Raw genomic sequence first — 19,683 nt, 5'->3', positions numbered from 1 at the left:
ATTCCTCGAATCCTATCTCCTTGCCTCCTTAACTGTGTTGGAAGAGAAGATCTATGGTCTCTTCCCCATGACCTTTTCCAATGGGTTTCAGGAGGAGAGACCATGCAAGGAATTGAGAAAAGGCTGTTTTTCATGACCAATACTGGTACATTTTTGCTTCAGATACTAACAATAACAAACTACTGCAGGTCAAAAGTAATCTTCCATTTCATCAAAATATGAACTTTATTTAGATACATTTTTTAAAAATTGACTTGTCTACTACAGCAAAATATAACAGTGTTCACACAAACAAAACAACAATTATATGGAAACAAAAGACAACTTAAGTTGCACTGACTAGAGAAGACACCTTCCACATATCTATTTTATTGACTCAGAACCCTTACATGAAAGTGTAACTCACAGAATACAATGTAACAGCAAGACAAATCACCAATATGAATAGGTTTGTAAAATAGTTTGTGTACAATATCAACATAGAAAACAGTCAGTGTTATACCCATCATTGGATGTTAGTTAGTGAATGGAGCTACTACTACTACTAGTATTGCTTCTCAGTATAGGAAGCAATTATAAAGAGTAAAGGGATATCATAATTATAATGATTACAATAATGACATAATAATAGACATCTTTTCCACCTTTATTCACAGTACTAAAAGGCAACTGCACTTCTTGACTTGGCTTCAATTTAGATTTGGTTCATTTAAGAAATGCTTAGCAGCCATGACTGAATTCAAACCTGAGTTGGTTTCGGGGTGTGGATTGATGTGGGTGTCTCGTGTGTTTGCAGGTGTGATGAGTTAGACAAATTATTTCACCAATTACTATAGCTTCAACCTTTGGATAGCCTACCTCTGGGGGATAGTTAGGGACCATACAATAAATGACTATGTAAATGGGACAAAATGTTCATGTTGCACATCTTTTAGTGGTCTGAAATGCATTCAATAGTTGTACATGCATTTCTACAATTTATATTTGGTTTGAGGTTAAGTCATTGAAGTTTAAAGCCATTTACTTAAAAAAAATATTGTGCATTGTGTAATTTACTGATGATCCCTAACTAGCCCTTAAGGAATATAAAATGTCAAACCAAATTGAGGATTGGCATTATGATGGGGTCGCATGCAGCTGTGCTCAAAATGGATGATTATTTGGGTGCTGCCAGCTGTAAGGCATATGGACAGGATTAAAATAAACCCAACCCACAGAAATAAGCCATTTTCAAAACAAGAAACCTATTCAATACCATCATCATGGACCACATTGCAATACTGCAACAGATTAGTTAGGAATTAAACATAAAATTACTAATCTGAATAATTAAGAGACCGCACTCAGAGGGTTATGGAAGCATATAGCTGCCACAAAATTATAATATTAAAATGCAATGTGCCATTGATTTATCATTATCCAACTTGCATTTAAAAACATTTTCAGCAGCTATTCCCTTGCAAAGAAGGTAGGGTTTGATACATACAGATACATGAGCCTGATAAATAAAAATGCACATTTATCATTTCACACCCATATACAAAACCCAGACAAGGATATGTATATATTCTCTACTAGTAGAGTAAAACAGTACCTGTACTTCAAGTGCTTGATAAAACACTATACACCTTTTGGTCACAATTGGGGTAGCTTTTAACAAACTTTTCCTTAACATTAACATTTATTAAAAATGTAAAAAACATAATAGCGCAATCTAGCATGTGCTGTACACATTAGGTTAAGGGACTTCCTTGTCTCTGTCGCAGCCTCAGAGACTTTTCATGTACAGTAGTTTTCCCATGATCCTCACTACATGAAGAAAACAGTAGATATACAGGGCCTATATTGGTACACATTTGACCTCTAAAGTCATGCTTTTTTCAATCTTGCATAAATGTACAGTACCAGTCAAAAGTTTGGACACACCTACTCATTTATCACACCTACTACTTTATTTTTACTATGTTCTACATTGTAGAATAATAGTGAATACATCAAAACTATTAAATAACACATATGGAATCATATATAGTAACCAAAAAAAAAGTGTTAAACAAATCAAAATATACTGTATATTTTAGATTCTTCAAAGTAGCCACCTTTTGCCTTGACAGCTTTGCAAACTCTTGCATTCTTTCAACCTCTCCTTCTTGGTCAAATAGCCCTTAGACAGTCTGGAGATGTGTTTTGGGTCATTGTCCTGTTGAAAAACTAATGATAGTCCCACTAAACATGAACCAGATGGGATGGCGTATCGCAGCATGGTATCCATGCTGGTTAAGTGTGTTTAGTGGAATTCTAAATAAATCACTGGCAGTGTCACCAGCAAGCATCCCCACACCATCACACCTCCATGCTTCACTGTGGGAACCTTATCCTCTCCTAATGAACTTATCCTCTGCAGCAGAGGTAACTCTGGTACTTCCTTTCCTGTGGCTGTCCTCATGAGAGCCAGTTTCATCATAGCACTTGATGGTTTTCGCGACTGCACTTGAAACTTTTCAAAGTTCTTGACAATTTTCCAGAATGACTGACCTTCATGTCTTAAAGTAATGATGGACTGTTGTTTCTCTTTGCTTATTTGAGCTGTTCTTGCCATAATATGGACTTGGTCTTTTAACAAATAGGGCTCTCTTCTGTATACCACCCCTACCTTGTCACAACACAACTGATTGGCTCAAACGCATTGAGGAAAGAAATTCCACAAATTAACTTTAAAACAAGGAACACCTGTTAATTGAAATGCATTCCAGGTGACTAGCTCATGAAGCTAGTTGAGAGAATGCCAAGAGTGTGCAAAGCTGTCAAGGCAAAGGGTGTCTACTATGAAGAATCTCAAATATATTTTCATTTGTTTAACACTTTTTTGGTTACTACATTTTTCCATGTGTTATTTCATAGTTTAGTTTTGATGTCTTCACTATTATTCTACAATGTAGAAAACAGTAAAAAAATAAAGGAAAATCCTAGAATGAGTTGATGTCCAAACTTTTGACTGGTACTGTAATGTGATTTGCTTCTTACTTCATGTGCAAATCAGATACAATAACATCCCCAAATATATACATTGCATCAGACCTGTCATAGGTACAAGGTAGACCTAACAGTCTCAAAAAGCAAGAACAGCATCATCAGGGATCTCGCTAGAGTTCAGTAATCTACATTTTCAAAACGCAGACCATCACAAAATCAAGGTTTCTAACTATTTTATATTAAACGTTTTCCTTTGTTGCTTCAATAGTGATCAGGGACATGCAACTACAGTTTTCCTTCACATAAAATATATTAGTGCAACACATTCAGCAGAAAATAGCTTCATTATCATCAGATGACAACAGAAGTGAAACGCTATTTGGCCGGCAGCCACATCATTTACTTAGGTTTTGCTTGAAGTTAATCGTACATTTTACCAGAGAAAAGCAGGCTACACCGATAAAATGTACTGAAGAAAAATAGCTACACATCAGTCAGAGCGCTGCCTTCTGATAGAATGCCCGTTCGTGAATTCTCATTGGAGTGTAGAATTGCAACTGAAGCAACAAAAAAAAAAGAAGCCTGATGCCGAGCAGCAATTACAAGAAGCATTTTAGATCTCTGTTTACAAAATGCAGCAAGATATTTATGGGTTTTATCTTCCCCCCTGTGGTGTGATAAACGCAGAATTCCGCATTAACGTGACCCCTGATCATGTTAGCCTAAATCCAGTTACAGATAACTATTATTTATATAAAATGGTAGAGAGATTAAGTCTTAAAGGTTTAAAAGAATCTGGGCCTGTATTCATAAAGCATCTCAGAGTCAGGGTCACCCCCCCACCCATTCATTATGATCTAAAAGGGGAACTGATCGTAGATCAACATTCCTACACTGAGACGCTTTATGAATACAGGCCCTGAGGTTGGGGTAACGTATGGACATAGAGCTCTGAAATCAGTACTGCGGTGGCTCACCAGCTCTCCTTCAGTCAGTCAGTCCATCCACTGAATCTGAAAATGGAGACATAATAACAGACAAGGATTACTTCAGATGTACAGTACCAGTCAAAAGTTTGGACACGCACATTCAAGGGTTTCTCTTTATTTTCACTATATTCTACAATTTTTCCTTGTGAATGCGTTTGAGCCAATAAGTTGTGTTGTGACAAGGTAGGAGTGGTATACAGAAGATAGCCCTATTTGGTAAACGACCAAGTCCATATGGCAAGAACAGCTCAAATAAACAAAGAGAAACGACAGTCTATCATTACTCTAAGACATGTAGGTCAGTCAAAATTTCAAGAACTTTTAAAGTTTCTTCAAGTGCAGTCACAAAAACCATCAAGCGCTAGGATGAAACTGGCTCTCACAAGGACCGCCACAGGAAAGGAAGAACCAGAGTTACCTCTGCTAAAGAGGATAAGTTAATTAGAGTTACCAGCCTCAGAAATTGCAGCCCAAATAAATGCTTCACAGAGTTAAAGTAACAGACACATCTCAACATCAACTGTTCAGAGCAGACTGTGTGAATCAGGCCTTCATGATCAAATTGCTGCAAAGAAACCACTACTGAAGGACACCAATAAGAAGAAGAGACTTGTTTGGGACAAAAAACACGCGCAATGGACATTAGACCGGTGGAAATCTGTCCTTTGGTCTGATAAGTCCAAATTTGAGATTTTTGGTTCCAACCGCCATGTCTTTGTGAGACGCGGTGTGGGTGAACAGATGATTTCCGCATGCGTGTTTCTCACCGTGAAGCATCAAGGAGGTGTAATGGTGTGGGGGTGCTTTGCTGGTGACACTATCAGTGATTCATTTGGAATTCAAGGCACACTTAACCAGCATGGCTACCACAGAATTCTGCAGTGATACGCATCCCACCTGGTTTGTGCTTAGTGGGACTATCATTTGTTTTTTGACAGGACAATGTCCCAACACACCTCCAGGCTATGTAAGGGCTATTTGACTAAGAAGGAGAATGATCAAGAGCTACATCAGATGACCTGGCCTCGACATTCACCTGACCTCAACCCAATTGAGATGGTTTCAGATGAGTTGGACTGCAGAGTGAAGGACAAGCAGCCAACAAGTGCTCAGCATATGTGGGAACTCCCCCTTGGAAAAGCATTCTAGGTAAAGCTGGTTGAAAGAAGGCCAACAATGTGCAAAGCTGTCAAGGCAAAGGGTGGCTACTTTGATGAATCTAAAATATAAAGTATATTTTGAGTTGTTTAACACTTTTTTGGTTACTACATGATTCCATATCTGTTATCTCTTAGTTTTGATGTCTTCACTATTATTCAACAATGTAGAAAATAGTCAAAATAAAGAAAAACCCGGGAATGAGTAGGTGTGTCCAAACGTTTGACTGTTACTGTATATGTAATATCTAATGATGCACCGATATGACATTTTTGGCCGATACCAATATTTTCCTTGCAAAAAAAACCCGATACCGATATTTTACATTTTTGCGGCCTTTTAAGCATTCTAGTACGGCGCACAATTGGCCCAGCGTCATCCAGGACGTCATTGTAAATAAGAATTCGTTTTTAACTAACTTGCCTAGTTACATAAAAGTTACACACACACCACACTGACCAAAAAGTAATTTTTTGGGCATTTACGTATGTCCCCATTACCAGCAAAACATAATCAAAACCTATTTCTTTCACTTACTTGCTGTGCTGTTTCGTTGTTCATTTGTTGAGTCGTTTCATTCTCAACCAGGATTTCTATGGAACGTCGTTTGGGTCTTTGCTTGTCAAAAAAAGATACACGTCAAATAACACTATTTGACGTGTCAAATAAGGACAATCTGTTTCAGTAGCAAGCTAACTATATAGCTAGGTGTCATCATCTAAAATAAACCTAATTTATAAGACAGTTCTTACTTGATTAATGGTGGTCGGACCCATCGATGTGAAGCTAGCCACAATAAGGATTAGCCACAATCGTGCACTTTGCGGCTAGCCTTCAAAATAAAAGTATGGCATAATTCTACTATTTGTATTAATTTGCATCACTGTCAATGACAGTTTTATTTTGAAGGTAAACGGCAAATTCCACTATTGTGCCTAATCATTATTGACTAGCTTCACAACACATTACTTGGTCCGGTCGAGCGACTAGCAAGATGAAGCTAGCTAGCTGCTTATAACATTAGCTTTGGGCAATAGGGTTAAGTAGCTGGCTAGCTATTTATTTTCATGTACTGAACTTCAATTTCAATCGGTGAACAAAAAGTGGCAACCTAGCTAATACTTACAAGGGTTCCTAAACCATTGCTAAGAATAATGAAAATGACTGCAGTTTCAACTCGTCATTGTTTTCAGGCTGGTTGTATAGCTAGGTACTAAGCTGTAAAGCTAGCTACCCCGGAATTTGCGGTCGAACAAATTATGCTTTATTACCAATGCGGTATTGTAAACTAGAGGCCGACCAATTATGATTTTTCAACGCCGATACCGATTATTGGAGGACCAAAAATGCCAATACCGATTAATCGGCCGATTTTTAAAAATTTATTTGTAATAATGCCAATTACAACAATACTGAATGAACACTTATTTTAACTTTATATAATACATCAATAAAATCTATTTAGCCTCAAATAAATAATGAAACATGTTCAATTTGGTTTAAATAATGCAAAAACAATGTGTTGGAGAATAAAGTAAAAGAGCAATATGTGCCATGTAAAAAAGCTAACATTTCAGTTCCTTGCTCAGAACCTGAGAACATATGAAAGCTGGTGGTTCCTTTTAACATGAGTCTTCAATATTCCCAGGTAAGAAGTTTTAGGTTGAAGTTATTATAGGACTATTTCCCTCTATACCATTTGTATTTCATTAACCTTTGACTATTGGATGTTCTTATAAGTACTTTAGTATTGCCAGTCTAACAGTATAGCTTCCAACCCTCTCCTCGCTCCTCCCTGGGCTCGAACCAGCAACACAACGACAACAGCCAACATCGAAGCAGCGTTACCCATGCAGAGCAAGGGGAACAACTAATAGAAAGCTCAGAGCGAGTGACGTTTGAAACGCTATTAGCTCGTACCCCGCTAACTAGCTAGCCATTTCACTTCGGCTACACCAGCCTCATGTCGTGAGTTGATAGGCTTGAAGTCATAAACAGAACAATGCTTGATGCACAACGAAGAGCTGCTGGCAAAATGCACAAAAGTGCTGTTTGAATTAATGCTTACGCGCCTGCTTCTGCCTGCCACCGCTCAGTCAGATACTTGTATACTCAGTCAGACTATACACAACGCAGGACACGCTAGATAATATCTAGTAATATCATTAACTAGTGATTATGATTGATTGTTTTTTATAAGATAAGTTAAATGCTAACTAGCAACTTACCTTGGCTTACTGCATTCGCGTAACAGGCAGTCTCCTTGTGGAGTGCAACAAGAGAGAGGCAGATCGTTAATGCGTTGGACTACTTAACTGTAAGGTTGCAAGAATGGATCCCCCGAGCAGACAAGGTGAAAATCTGTCGTTCTGCTCCTGAACAAGGCAGTTAAGTTAACCCACCGTTCCTAGGCCTAGGTCATTGAAAATAAGAATATGTTCTTAACTGGCTTGCCTAGTTAAATAAATGTATATAAAAATACAAATAAATGTAAAAAAATAAAATAATTGGCGCCCAAAAATACCGATTTCCGATTGTTATGAAAACTTGAAATCGGCCCTAATTAAATCGGCCATTCTGATTAATCGGTCGACCTCTATTGTAAACACATCGTTTGTGGCCGGTGTTTGCAGACTTTTTTTGTACAGCTTGGAGTGGTATTGTATATTTTTTGACATGCAAAGACCCAAACGGCGTTCCATAGTATGTATGTCGTGAAGCTAATAGCAGTGACGCTATTACTGTGTAACTCTGGTAGGGCAACATCTGAAATATAGCACACTTGGTAGTGTGTACCGGTGCTCGACCAGTCGGCGAAAGCCAACAGCACCCATGACAGAGAACAGTTGACTGTCAAAGGCAATGAATTCCATTATGTTGGCTTTCATGGATTTCGCCTTTGAGTTAAAATTTTCTTACTCTTTCAAATGACTGCTCGACTTGTTGACTGCTCAATACACACAGCAGACATTGTGTGGGCTAGGTTAGGAATGCTGTGTTGAACGTGTAGTGCAAAATTTTACGTGGCGTTATCACGCCATTATATAGGTATGCACAGTAGCTTTGACATTTGTTAAAAAACAATCGGCGTTAAACTTGATCTCGGGCCGATACCGATGTTGTCATTTTTAGCTAACATCTGCCAATTCCGATATATCGTGCATCCCTAGTAATATCATTGGTATAACTATCATTGTCTTCACGTCTATGTGAAACTATCTTGTTAAAGACTTGTTCATTTAAGTTTTGATATTACTATAGAGGAATATTGCCTTGTCCTGGACAATCATCATGGATTCTTCTCTATTCCCAAGCAGCAGACATGAGATAAGAGGAGAGATAGTTGGGAAAGAAAATGAAGGAAGAAATGTAAGGAGGGGGAGAGGATGTACTTGGTACAATGTACATAACTACCACATGAGTAATTCAAATACAGTTACCCTAAGTGGAATAATACAACAGTAATGCAAGTACTAGTTTTGCAGAGAAGAGCAAGGATTATAAATTTCACCCCGTGTGAGGTTTAGCCTATGTGACTGCTGTTACAAGACTATATCTGAGTTGTCAGTAAAGCTGTCACTCACTGTGGGGCAGGTCCATGTCCATTTTGGCCAATCCTACGGCAGAATTCACTTTGGGCCTTGCTCCAAGCTCCCGGTTCTGGGTTTGGTTCTGATTCTGGCCCAGAGGTTTCTTCTCCTCCACATCCTCTGGGTTATAGATGCCCTCCTCCGCCACCACCTTCTCGATCTTCTCCATAAGCTGTCGCAGCTGGGGGTGCTCCCCAAATATGTAGTTGCTGATGACAAAGTACCGCATCTTGCACTTTTCCAGCACCCACTGCAGATCCTTCCCCTCTCGCTTGATGTGCCTCTCGATGGACATGTTCCTCAGCACATCTGCCCAGGTGAACACCACGATGGTATGCCTCCACACACGCTCCCCGAACAGAGCCAAGTGCTCCTCGATGCGGGCCCGGTCCACCTCGGTAAACATGCCCACAGGGATGACCAGCAAGAAAGCGTGGGGGCCCAGGGGCCCGCACATGGAGGCGCCCCGCACCATCTCCTGCTGGTAAACTGGTGGCGTGGACTGTGTCGAGAACCAGCCCGGCGTGTCTATTACCGTCACCTGGCGCCCCTCCACCTCAGTCTGACGCTTGACGCAGAATTCAGCCGCCCGCTCCAGGCGGAACTCCTCGTGGCCCAGTATGGTATTGCCTGTCAGGCTCTTCCCAGGCCACCTCCAGCCCAACAGCACCAGCCTCAACTCAGTTAGATGGTTGGCTTCCCGGGCTGCTGCCGCCAGCCTCTTCTCTTCCTCCTCTGGGTCAGGGACATCTCCTGGGAGTACAAACATCACAACTCATTAGCAAGGACTTTTTAGCTAATACTGTTTTAGTCCCCGTTTCTGCAATTACGTTTTGATAAAGGAAACTTGTAGCAACAAACCATACCTCCACTTTAGCATGTTTATCAGTAATTACATATCAAAGCTCTTCCGCTGTATAGACAATATTGACAACTATGTTCGTTGCTAACTAAATACATAGACTAATTACACTGACATGCCAATTAAGGTCACACTACTGGCAACATTTTTATAGGCTAGAAACTTTACAACTATACCGTAAGTGAACCACGCAGTTTAACTACAGAATATTTAGTTGGTGGTGCATTATCATTTTTATCAAGTTCAAATCCCTTTAATAAAGCCAGTGTATAAACGAGTCATAGCCTGCCTTTCTGCATTGAGATCAATGAGTAAGTTACTGTATCACTTTCATTCGTTCGATCGCGTCAACATTCAAATCCAGCCAGCTCATCTACTGTGTGGCTATGGTTGAAACCGGATCTTGCTCTGTATCAGCCGAGTTATTCTAACATTTGACTCATAGCGACCCGGTCTGAAGCAGTAAACTAGCTAGTTTAAGTGAAACGTGTCACGTTCGGCTCAGAGTTAGTTTAAACTGCATAGTTAACCAAACTAGCTAGCCACTGTAGCTAACGTTATTTAGCGATGTTGTTACTGTTAACCTTCAGTGAACTATCGATAACCTTATCTTAATACGTTTTGTTCGATGAGTTGTATCGATTTACTTGGGACACCGTTTGTCTTTTAGAAGACCCACCTATTGATTGCACTTCTTTCTCCGATTCCATGTCGCTGTTTAGTTTTCCAAAGTTGAATCACAGCTAGATGAGACAGATATTTCACCGGATGTATAAATGTGAGACATCCTGTTAGCGTTTCCTCTCACTACCAAATATGGTAGTGAGAGAAAGCCCGTTTGCCGGCAGTGGGAGAACATTGAGCTAGATGGATTTTGGCTGACATTCTGCTAATTTTCTCATCAATGATCTCCATAGTTTTCTGTTTCCAAAACTAGAATCTATAACAAACAGAGTGCACTAAGTTTGGTAGACTTGACTTACCAAATGTTTATAGAGATTACTTTGTTTAGGACGAGTGCACTAGATAATGAGCGTTTTCCTAATGAACGTCATATAGGCACAAATGGTCTTCATCCTCTTCTTGGGAGTAGCTAGCTTGTCCCAAGTAGATATCTAGCTGCCTATATAGAGGAAGAGCTTTGATTTGTAATTACTGATAAACATGCTAAAGTGGAGGTATGGCTTGTTGCTTCAAGCTTCCTTTATCACCACGTAATTGCAGAAACGGGGACTAAAACAGTATTAGCTAAACAGTCCGTGCTCATGAGTTGTGATGTTCACACACAAAAAACACTTAGTTTGCTTAAATAGCTAGAAATCGATTCCTTTGCAAGTTTTCCTCAATACTAGTACTCCTTCTGTGAATCCACTTTTTTCACGATAAGAAACACGTCATCAATAAATACCTTGTTTACTGTAAAATGGATGGGAGGAAAATCCAATTTCCAACAGACGCTGAAAGGTATGTAATAAATAATAAAGATGCATTTGGAGCAATTATTGCATGGTGAGGCACTCGTCATTGGTTGTGTAATCAGTAGAGTGCTGTATCCATGACTACCCATCGAATCAATCACCAAAGCAATGTTCACTGTTAGATAAAACATGCTAGCTACCAGTAATGAAATAAATCTATAGCTGGGTTTAACACAACTAGCACGAGGCAGCAAGGCTAGCTAACAATAGTTTACCAATTTGCCCTGCCATATTACATCCAAGGGCATCCCAGGGTATGCTGCACAATCAATAGAAGCCATTTGTGACACTGGGTCATTGCAAAGTAATGTATAGAGTTGTAGAGCACCATTAAGCACCTCTTAAATCATGGTAGATGTCTGTAAAACATTGTATAGGCAAATACTTATGTTCTGTTGTCCTATGATCAGATTATGTAAGAATACCACAAACTATAGTCTACTATAATTATATGCATCTTCAGAAAATAGACAAAACTCAAAAGGTTGTACATTTATTAAATGCCTGTTAACATGGTGAAACATGTAGAACATATCAAAACCATGAAAGTAGAGCATTTGATCACATTGACGGGATGCATGCACAATAGGACAATGGTACAAAAAAAGACATCTATCAGGTTTACGAGGGCAGCAACTGAAAATGTTTCATAGGATAAAGTGTGGGTCTTTATTGTAATGTTTCATAGGACAGGATAAAGTGTGGGTCTTTATTTGTAATGTTTCATAGGACATGATAAAGTGTGGGTCTTTATTTGTAATGTTTCATAGGACAGGAGAAAGTGTGGGTCTTTATTCTGATGTTTCATAGGACAGGATAAAGTGTGGGTCTTTATTCTATAATATGTTCTCCGTTATTGTGGGTGTTGCTAATCAGGCAAAGGTTGTTAAGGTGGTGTCTCACAGAGAGGAGTGTCAGTTTTGATTGAAGAGGAGAAGTGTGACGTAGACCTTACACACTTTTGTAATTACCCAGGAGGAAGATGTGGCTGAGAAACATCAGGCGTAGGGACATCAGTCTGCAAAAGTCCTTTGAGGACCTGAAGAAGGGCGGTTACGCTGTGTGCAAGGAGCTCTTTGAAGAGTGTTTTATTCTGATTATTGACCACCTTTGTCAATAAAAATACATTTCAGTCATGATACTTTTCTGGAAGACACTGTCCTCCGAGGCAGTACCTACCAGATTAAATTGCATGAATCCACCCCCTCAATCTGCAACAGATGCACGGCGTAGTAGAAAAATAAGTAAGCCAACCACAAAGTTTGTAGCAATTAAAGATGCATCATTATTGTTTTATATCAACAGGTTTAAAGTCTTGAATTGTCTATTTTTTAAGGAGAGGACAGGGAAGCAGATGTAGGAGTTTTAGGTGGGAAAGACAGAGAGAACAAGAGAGTGAAGGAGAGCATAGACCCAGCTCCAGCAGAGGAAGCAGGAGATTCTGAATTTAGTTCAGGTGGTCTGCGTGAGGTGGGTCTGTCAGGTGACAGAGGTGGCAGGAGGCTTCCTCACAAGCATACAGCAGGAGGCTCGGGTGACAGAAGGAGTCATCCTCAAGAGCATACAGGAAGCTCAGGTGTCATGCAGGAGGAGACCATCATCCTGTATAATAATAATAATACACCCACAGTGATTCATTGCACACACATTGAAACAAAAATATCACAAAGTTAATCTCATACAGATGTTACTTTAATAAGAGATTACAGCTCCTGGAAAAAAAAGCTGTCAAAATAAAAACAGGAAAATGCAAAGTAGGCATGCCGCAAGACTAAAAGCCACCAAAACCAAGTACATCGTCGTCTTATAGCAATGGAGGACATCATTGACCAAAACCGTAGCAGTCTCTGGGCAAATACTGGCATTGTGTAAGGACTAAGAGTCCTCTTACTTAGAACTAGTGCCTTTGATTGCATCCAGGAAGACCATGTCATGCATGCCTACCCCCTCATAGAAAAAAATGATAAAGAAATGCACCATGTATTGAATGCGAGCACAGCTTAGAAAATAAATTGACGAAGTTAACGAACCAAAAACCAAAGCACAGCGAAAACTGCTTCACCGGATAGTACTTTTCTTTTGGTGCCTGGAAAATATATATTCAAAATTGCCTCAGAAAACTTTGGGGGCCAAATAAAACCACCCATGTGCCAAATTCAGCCCGCAAGTTGGGGGAACATTGCTTTGTCCTCAATGTCACTCAGAAACAAATTCCAATGTCCGCTTGGTAATGGTTCTTTTCAAAACAATTGTAAAATAATTTTGGTTCCTACAACTGTTTCTAGCTCTTTTGAGGTGTAACAATACAGCACTGTAGAGTACATTAATTCATATAAACTCTGTTCGTCAGTGTTCATCTGTGTTCTAACGATTTCTAGCTCTTCAAGTAAAACAAATAACTTATGCCCTGTTCTCTCAGATGTGCGGTTCTGAATGATTAGCTAGCTAAACTAGCTAGTTACTCTGCTATTTTTCTGACGTGCTGAATCGGATTTATTGCGCTACAGTTAACGTTAGTTGAGAAATATATAATAGTGTATATATCGAGCTAGCTACTATTTCTCTCTTCTTGCCCATGAGAAATTAAAACATGTATTAAGAGAAGAGTAACGGGTTAGCTATTAATAACTGTTTCAGTATGATATGCTAGATAAAGGAATAAAGACAGACACCAATGTCAGGTTCAATAGCCTTGTTTGTGCATTGTACAAATCCCTACAACTGGAGTCCCGGGGAACAGTCCGGCTAGTCGATTACCTATCAACTAGACTCCGTAACATCATCCTTTTCAATAGAAAGTGCAAACATAAAAGGCACAACATTAAGTTCTTAACAGTCAGGTCATAACAATAGAAAAAGCATTCAGTTGTCATCTTCCTTTTTTAATTGTAATTTAATTATTTAAGAAAAAAATATAGATTTTAATTAACTGAGGACAAGTTCACAGTCCCTTGCTTACAGAGTAAGCCTGTCCGGTGGCTTGCACAGCCGACCCACCCGTGAGTAAGTATTGGCTCTGACAGGGGTAGGATTAGGGGCACGAGCTGGAGAGCTTGGTGAGATAGAAGCCTCACCTTCAGTTGGCCCATGTCTCAATTCTGCGCCCCTTACCCTTAGGCCTGGACTGTGATCCAGCTCATCTAGGTGAGTGTATGGCGTGTTCTGGTTTGTCTGCTCTGCTACACGCAGATCCACCCGATTGCGACGATAGAGGGAGCCACCAACATCCACCAGGTAAGAACGTGGTGCAACTCTCTGCAGGCATGTGCCCAGCCTCCAAAGTCCTGTGTGGTCTCCCGGCAGCGGTTTCATCCTTATCGTTTCACCCATCTCCAGCAGTCCGGTCGTAGAAGCACTTAGCGAGCTGCTTTCTGTGACGCAGTTTGTCCGTGACGCCAACCATGACGCAGGGCTCAAGTAGCTTGTTAGCTACGGGGATGGTAGTCTTCAGACGTCTGGACAGAAGGCGTTGTGCTGGGCTGCAGTCCATGTTTTCGGTGGGTGTGTTCCTCCACTGTAAGATCGCTTTCCATGGGTCGTCGCTGTCGCGCAAGGCCCTGCTTAACAGGTTTTTTGCAATCTTGACAGCTGATTCTGCCTTGCCATTTGCTTTTGGGTGTCTTGGAGAGGAGGTCACGTGGTCAAACTCCCATTCTGAGGTGAAACGCTTGAACTGTGCAGTGAATTGTGGGCCATTGTCCGTGATTACCTTGTCAGGCTGACCTTGCCTTGCAAACTGCGCCTTGCAGCGCTTTATGACCGTCTCTGCAGACAAGTCAGGGAGCAGTTCAATTTCCCAAAAGTCAGAGTAGTGATCAACGATGAGAAGATAGTCCTTTTGTCTGTGGCTGAATAAGTCAATGCTGCCGATTTGCCAGGCCCTTGTGGGCAGTTTGTGTGACATCATGGTTTCCTTTTGCTGTTCATGAGCGTACTCGTTGCATGTGGTACAGTTGCTGACAAAGTCTTTAATTTCTGCTTGCATGTTTGGCCAGTATATTGTTTCACGAGCCTGGCGGTAGCATGCATCACCTCCAACGTGACTGGAGTGTATGCGAGTAAGCATCTCTGGACGTAGTGAATTGGGAATAATGACCTTCTGACCTCTGAACAAGACGCCATTTTGCACGCTGATCTCATCTCGAAAGGTCCAGTATTCTCTCACTGTGAAAGGTGTCTTTCAATTTGTGCAATTTCAATTTGTGCATAGTTTTGTTCGGTGGGGGTGAGCGCTCTCGAGGCAAATGCAACGGGCTGGCCTTCCTGCATAAGGCAGCATCCAAGTCCCCTTTGGCTGGAGTCGCTCTGGATTGTGACAGGCTTCATGACGTTGTAGTAGCGCAACACTGGCATGGATGAAGCCAGAGATTTCATCTCCTGCACTGCGGCCTCGTGCTTGGGTAGCCAGTGCCATGGTGTGTCTTTGTCCAGCAACCGGCGCAGAGGCTCACAGACTGCCGATAAGTGTGGCATGAACTTTGCAAGATAGTTTGCAAAGCCGATGAGACGCTGTACTCCTTTTGCATCAGACGGGTTTGGCATGTCGAGGATCGCTCTGAACTTGTCTGGGTCCGGCTTCAGGCCTTTTGCCGAGAGAATGTGGCCATGGAAGTGTCTTTCCCCTTGAACTTCTACAGGCCAAGGCGAAGCTTGACTGATCGGCAGCGCTCCATCAGTGCCAGGAGCTTCACATCGTGGTCGCGTTCTGCTTCTTCGTCTGTGTCACCACAGCCTACGATCAGGACATCATCGGCGATGGGTTCAATGCCCTTGAGCCCAGCCAGTAACTCGTGCTGCTTACGTTGGTATATCTCAGGCGCCACTGAGACACCAAACGGGAGCTTGAGCCAGCGTTTCCGACCCCAGGGGGCCCAGAAGGTAGTCATGAGGCTGCTTTCTTCATCCAGCTTGCATTGAAGGAATGCATCACGGGCATCCACCAAGGTGAAAATCCTGGCCTTGGGAAGCTTATAGAGGACATCATCCAGTGTCAGCATGATGTAGTGGGATGGTTTCAGTGCTTGGTTCAGATGCTTTGGGTCGATGCAGACCCTCAGCTTCTCTGGTTTTTTCACTATGACCATATTGCTGATCCAGTCAGTTGGTTCAGTCACAGGTGTCATGTGGCCATCGGCCTCATACTTGTCCAGCTGGGCCTTCACAGCCACTTTCATTGCAATGGGCACATTGCGAGGAGCACACTGGACTGGAGTGATGCTCTCATCCACTTCAAAGTGTACCTCCCCAGGCACAGATTCAACGGGCATGTTGAATACATCGTCATATCTGCTGAGAAGTTGTTCTTTGGACAGGGGTCCATGCTGGACATGATCCACAATGTGCAGGTCATTTGGTACAGTGAACTGCATCAGTCCCAGGCGTTCGCATGTAGAGCCTGAGAGGAGAGGATGTTGACTGGTTTTTACAATCTCAAACTCCAGCTTGTGTTTACGTCCCCCCGAATAGAGCTCATTAGCTCTCCTGAGTACAGCTTTAGTCTAGTATCGCTGGGCAATAGATGTGTGTCAGGTGCCAGAAAGACAGATTTGTCTTTGTAGCTCATTACGTTGCATGTAGCACCAGAATCCAGTTGACATTGTTGTTGCTTGTTGTGTAAACGTAGTGTCACAAACCATTTTTTCCCTCTTGAGTGTACAGCCCCAATGGATTCATGCATGTAAATGTCACTTTCACTTTTCAGCTCTGAACATTGAGTGACATCATCAACACAGTGAATCTTGCCCTCACTCACCCTTCTTTTGCTTTTGAGACACACTTTTGCAAAATGATTATTAGTTCCACAAGCTCTGCATGGTTTTCCGTAGGCAGGGCAGTGCTCTTTGCCACGTGTGTGTGTATTCCCACAGTATTTACATGCTACGGGGCTCTCTTTGTTCACCGTTCGTGGTGAATTGCTCTGCCTCGATTGGTTTAGTCTGAATGTCTGCCTAGCAACAGCGTGAACAGTATCAACGTCGGAGCGTGGGGTTTCGATTTCCATTGCTCTCATTCTCATGTCAGTGACTTCAGCAGTGCGGCACATTTCGATGGCAGTTACTAATGTTAAGTCTCTCTCTCTCAGTAGACGCCGGCGTGTATCCTCATTTTCAATTCCCAGCACTATTTTGTCACGAATCAATTCATCTTTCAATCCCCCGTATTCACAAGTGGCGGATTTCTCTCTCAAACGGGTTACAAAGTTGTGTACTGACTCACCCTCTTCCTGTTTACAGCTTCCGAAAACGAACCGCTCATAAATTACGTTTCTGGCAGGTTTGAAGTAATTCTCCAATGCATGCAATATAGCCTTTGCATCACACTGTTGTCGTGCTGTGAGGGTGAGATTGTGCCGGTAGATATGCCTGCATTCGCTGCCCATTAAACTCCTCAGAGTTGCAGCTTGTACCTCGTTGGCTTTCTCATGTAGACTGGTCGCCAGCGCATAGTCCTCGAATTCATCCCTGAAGTTGTCCCAATTAGTATTCCAGTCCCCTGTGAGAACCATAGAATTTGGTGGCGGAATGTTCACTGCCATAGCAATTGAATATGAGATTTCTTTGCCTTCAGTCATCGACGTAGGTAGTGATGCTAGCTAGCCAGCTAACAACGAGTTGATCAGTGTTGTGAGTAGGAAACGGCGTGTGTTCGCATATGGAACGTAACTGCGCCTATACTGTACTTAGCTACAAAAATAACAAACGTGTGTTTTCCGAGCCACTTCTGATACCATGTTTCAGTATGATATGCTAGATAAAGGAATAAAGACAGACACCAATGTCAGGTTCAATAGCCTTGTTTGTGCATTGTACAAATCCCTACAACTGGAGTCCCGGGGAACAGTCCGGCTAGTCGATTACCTATCAACTAGACTCCGTAACAATAACCTCATTCAGGTATATTTTACCAATATTCTCCAGTATTGAGTCGCAAAATGACAACTGTTAACTAGTCATCATCTAGTTTCTTGCATGTGCGGAGCAGAGCTAATTTAATGTTATTGATTTAGCTGACGATAACTGCTAGCTAACTTAACGTTACGTTACTGTTCCTCAGCATGTTTTAACGTAAAATAGCTAGCCAAACAGTTAACGCCCAAAAAAAGGGGGAATGGTAAAAACTTAAATTGCATCACCATCTAACCCGGTATCTATACATTATCCCCCAAAACCCACCACCCCATCCCATTGCTTTGGCCCTAAACGATCGTACACCAGGCCATCAGCTTGGGAGGATGGAACCCCTTCTCTCAAAACTTAATGTAGATCTTCTGCACTACAATCTCTCACACCCAAAAATGCCTCTGCTGCTGCAACTACCACATCTATCTTCTGTGATTTCCACTCCATAAGTGAAGTGCAGTTGATCACCATGGCTATAAACGCAATAAATCCAACCTTACTAAAACTCATCCTCCCTGGCTCTCTCTCTTCAGGCTTACTCACTGGGGCCCTCCCAGTCGACTTACTTATCCTTGGGCTATACTCTACTCTCTTCACTGCCTCAGCATAGGAAACTTTCTGCCCCACTTGAACTCTGGCAATCTCAATCTGTCTCCCTCTAACAGGTCACTTTGGATCCCCAGCTGCATGGGCTCCCCCACAGTTGACACACAGTGCTTTCTCTATACCAGCTGTACACTCCCTCTGAATATGCCCTCCTGCACATGGGATTCTCCCTTCTACACACTAAAGCAATGTGTCCGAATCTTTGGCACCTAAAGCACCGAAGCGGGTTTGGAACACAGGATAGTACATTTAACCTAACCTAATCAGGTAGAAACTCTTTGTCAAAGCTCAAGACAGACAGGGTATTCTCAGTCTCGCCATTGCCACTGGGTCTACATTTCACCAAACGGCGGGTGACGCAAACACTAGGAATATTCCTTTTCATTTGATCCACCTCTACACTCAAAGCTACTTCCTCACTGATCACCCCTTTTAGTGGCACCTTCCTCCGGAGAGCAAAGCACACCACAGGTTGAACCACGTGACTCGAAGCACCCGCTTCCTCTGGAAGAGGCATGCACAAAAAAATCGAAACAATTCCACTTCTCAAAACTTGCATAGATTTAGCCCATCCCAGTTTGTCCTTTACCCAGCCTGACACAATGTGTGGGTCAGTCAAAATGCAGGAATCCACGTTTTCCAAAATGTTCACTCTTACCGGTCCAAAATCATCTCTGGTAGAATTCTCAGGGCAAACACTGGACGTCTCCTCTACACCCGTTGCCGCAGGTAGGCCCTCTTCATCGTGGACTGGCTCAACCTCCGAGCGCTCACCTCACCTCTGACGTCTGACTCCATTTCATCAAGGTTCTCAAGAGAGTATGAAGACCTATAAGTAATATTACTGGTTTGTAATGAAGAGACGCTAGTTACAGTGCATTCAGAAAGTATTCAGACCCCTCGACTTTTTCCAAATTTTCTTACGTTACAGCCTTATTCTAAAATGGATGAAATCTATTTTTTTCTCATCAATCTACACACAATACCCCATAATGACAAAGGGAAAACAGGTTTATAAGAATGTTTTACAAATATATTAAAAATAAAAAACAGAAATACCTTATTTACATATGTATTCAGACCCTTTGCTATGAGACTTGAAAGTGAGCTCAGGTGCATCCTGTTTCC

At 41.7% G+C, this 19,683-nt stretch overlaps 1 protein-coding gene across 2 annotated transcripts; it reads right to left on the bottom strand.

Moving 5' to 3' along the window:
• Positions 1–201: 201 nt before the first annotated feature.
• LOC110535615 (GTPase IMAP family member 4) lies at positions 202–10,373 on the bottom strand. 2 transcript variants are annotated; one of them, XM_021620720.3, is made up of 3 exons: positions 10,252–10,373; positions 8,705–9,463; positions 202–3,986 (listed from the first exon to the last, which is right to left on the bottom strand). In XM_021620720.3, the coding sequence occupies exons 1-3, from the start codon at positions 10,280–10,282 to the stop codon at positions 3,961–3,963; spliced, it is 816 nt and encodes a 271-aa protein (XP_021476395.3). In that variant the 5' UTR covers positions 10,283–10,373; the 3' UTR covers positions 202–3,960. The 2 variants fall into 2 exon arrangements, with proteins under 2 accessions (XP_021476395.3, XP_036791241.2); XM_036935346.2 differs by lacking the exon at positions 202–3,986 and adding an exon at positions 8,246–8,423.
• Positions 10,374–19,683: the final 9,310 nt, after the last annotated feature.

The sequence above is a fragment of the Oncorhynchus mykiss genome, chromosome 11 (assembly GCF_057628025.1).
Source record: "Oncorhynchus mykiss isolate SJ-2025 chromosome 11, ASM5762802v1, whole genome shotgun sequence".
NCBI classification, from domain to species: Eukaryota; Metazoa; Chordata; class Actinopteri; order Salmoniformes; family Salmonidae; genus Oncorhynchus; species Oncorhynchus mykiss.
Note: the sequence above shows the minus strand (reverse complement) of the source record. Positions and strands in the feature narration are given on the sequence as shown.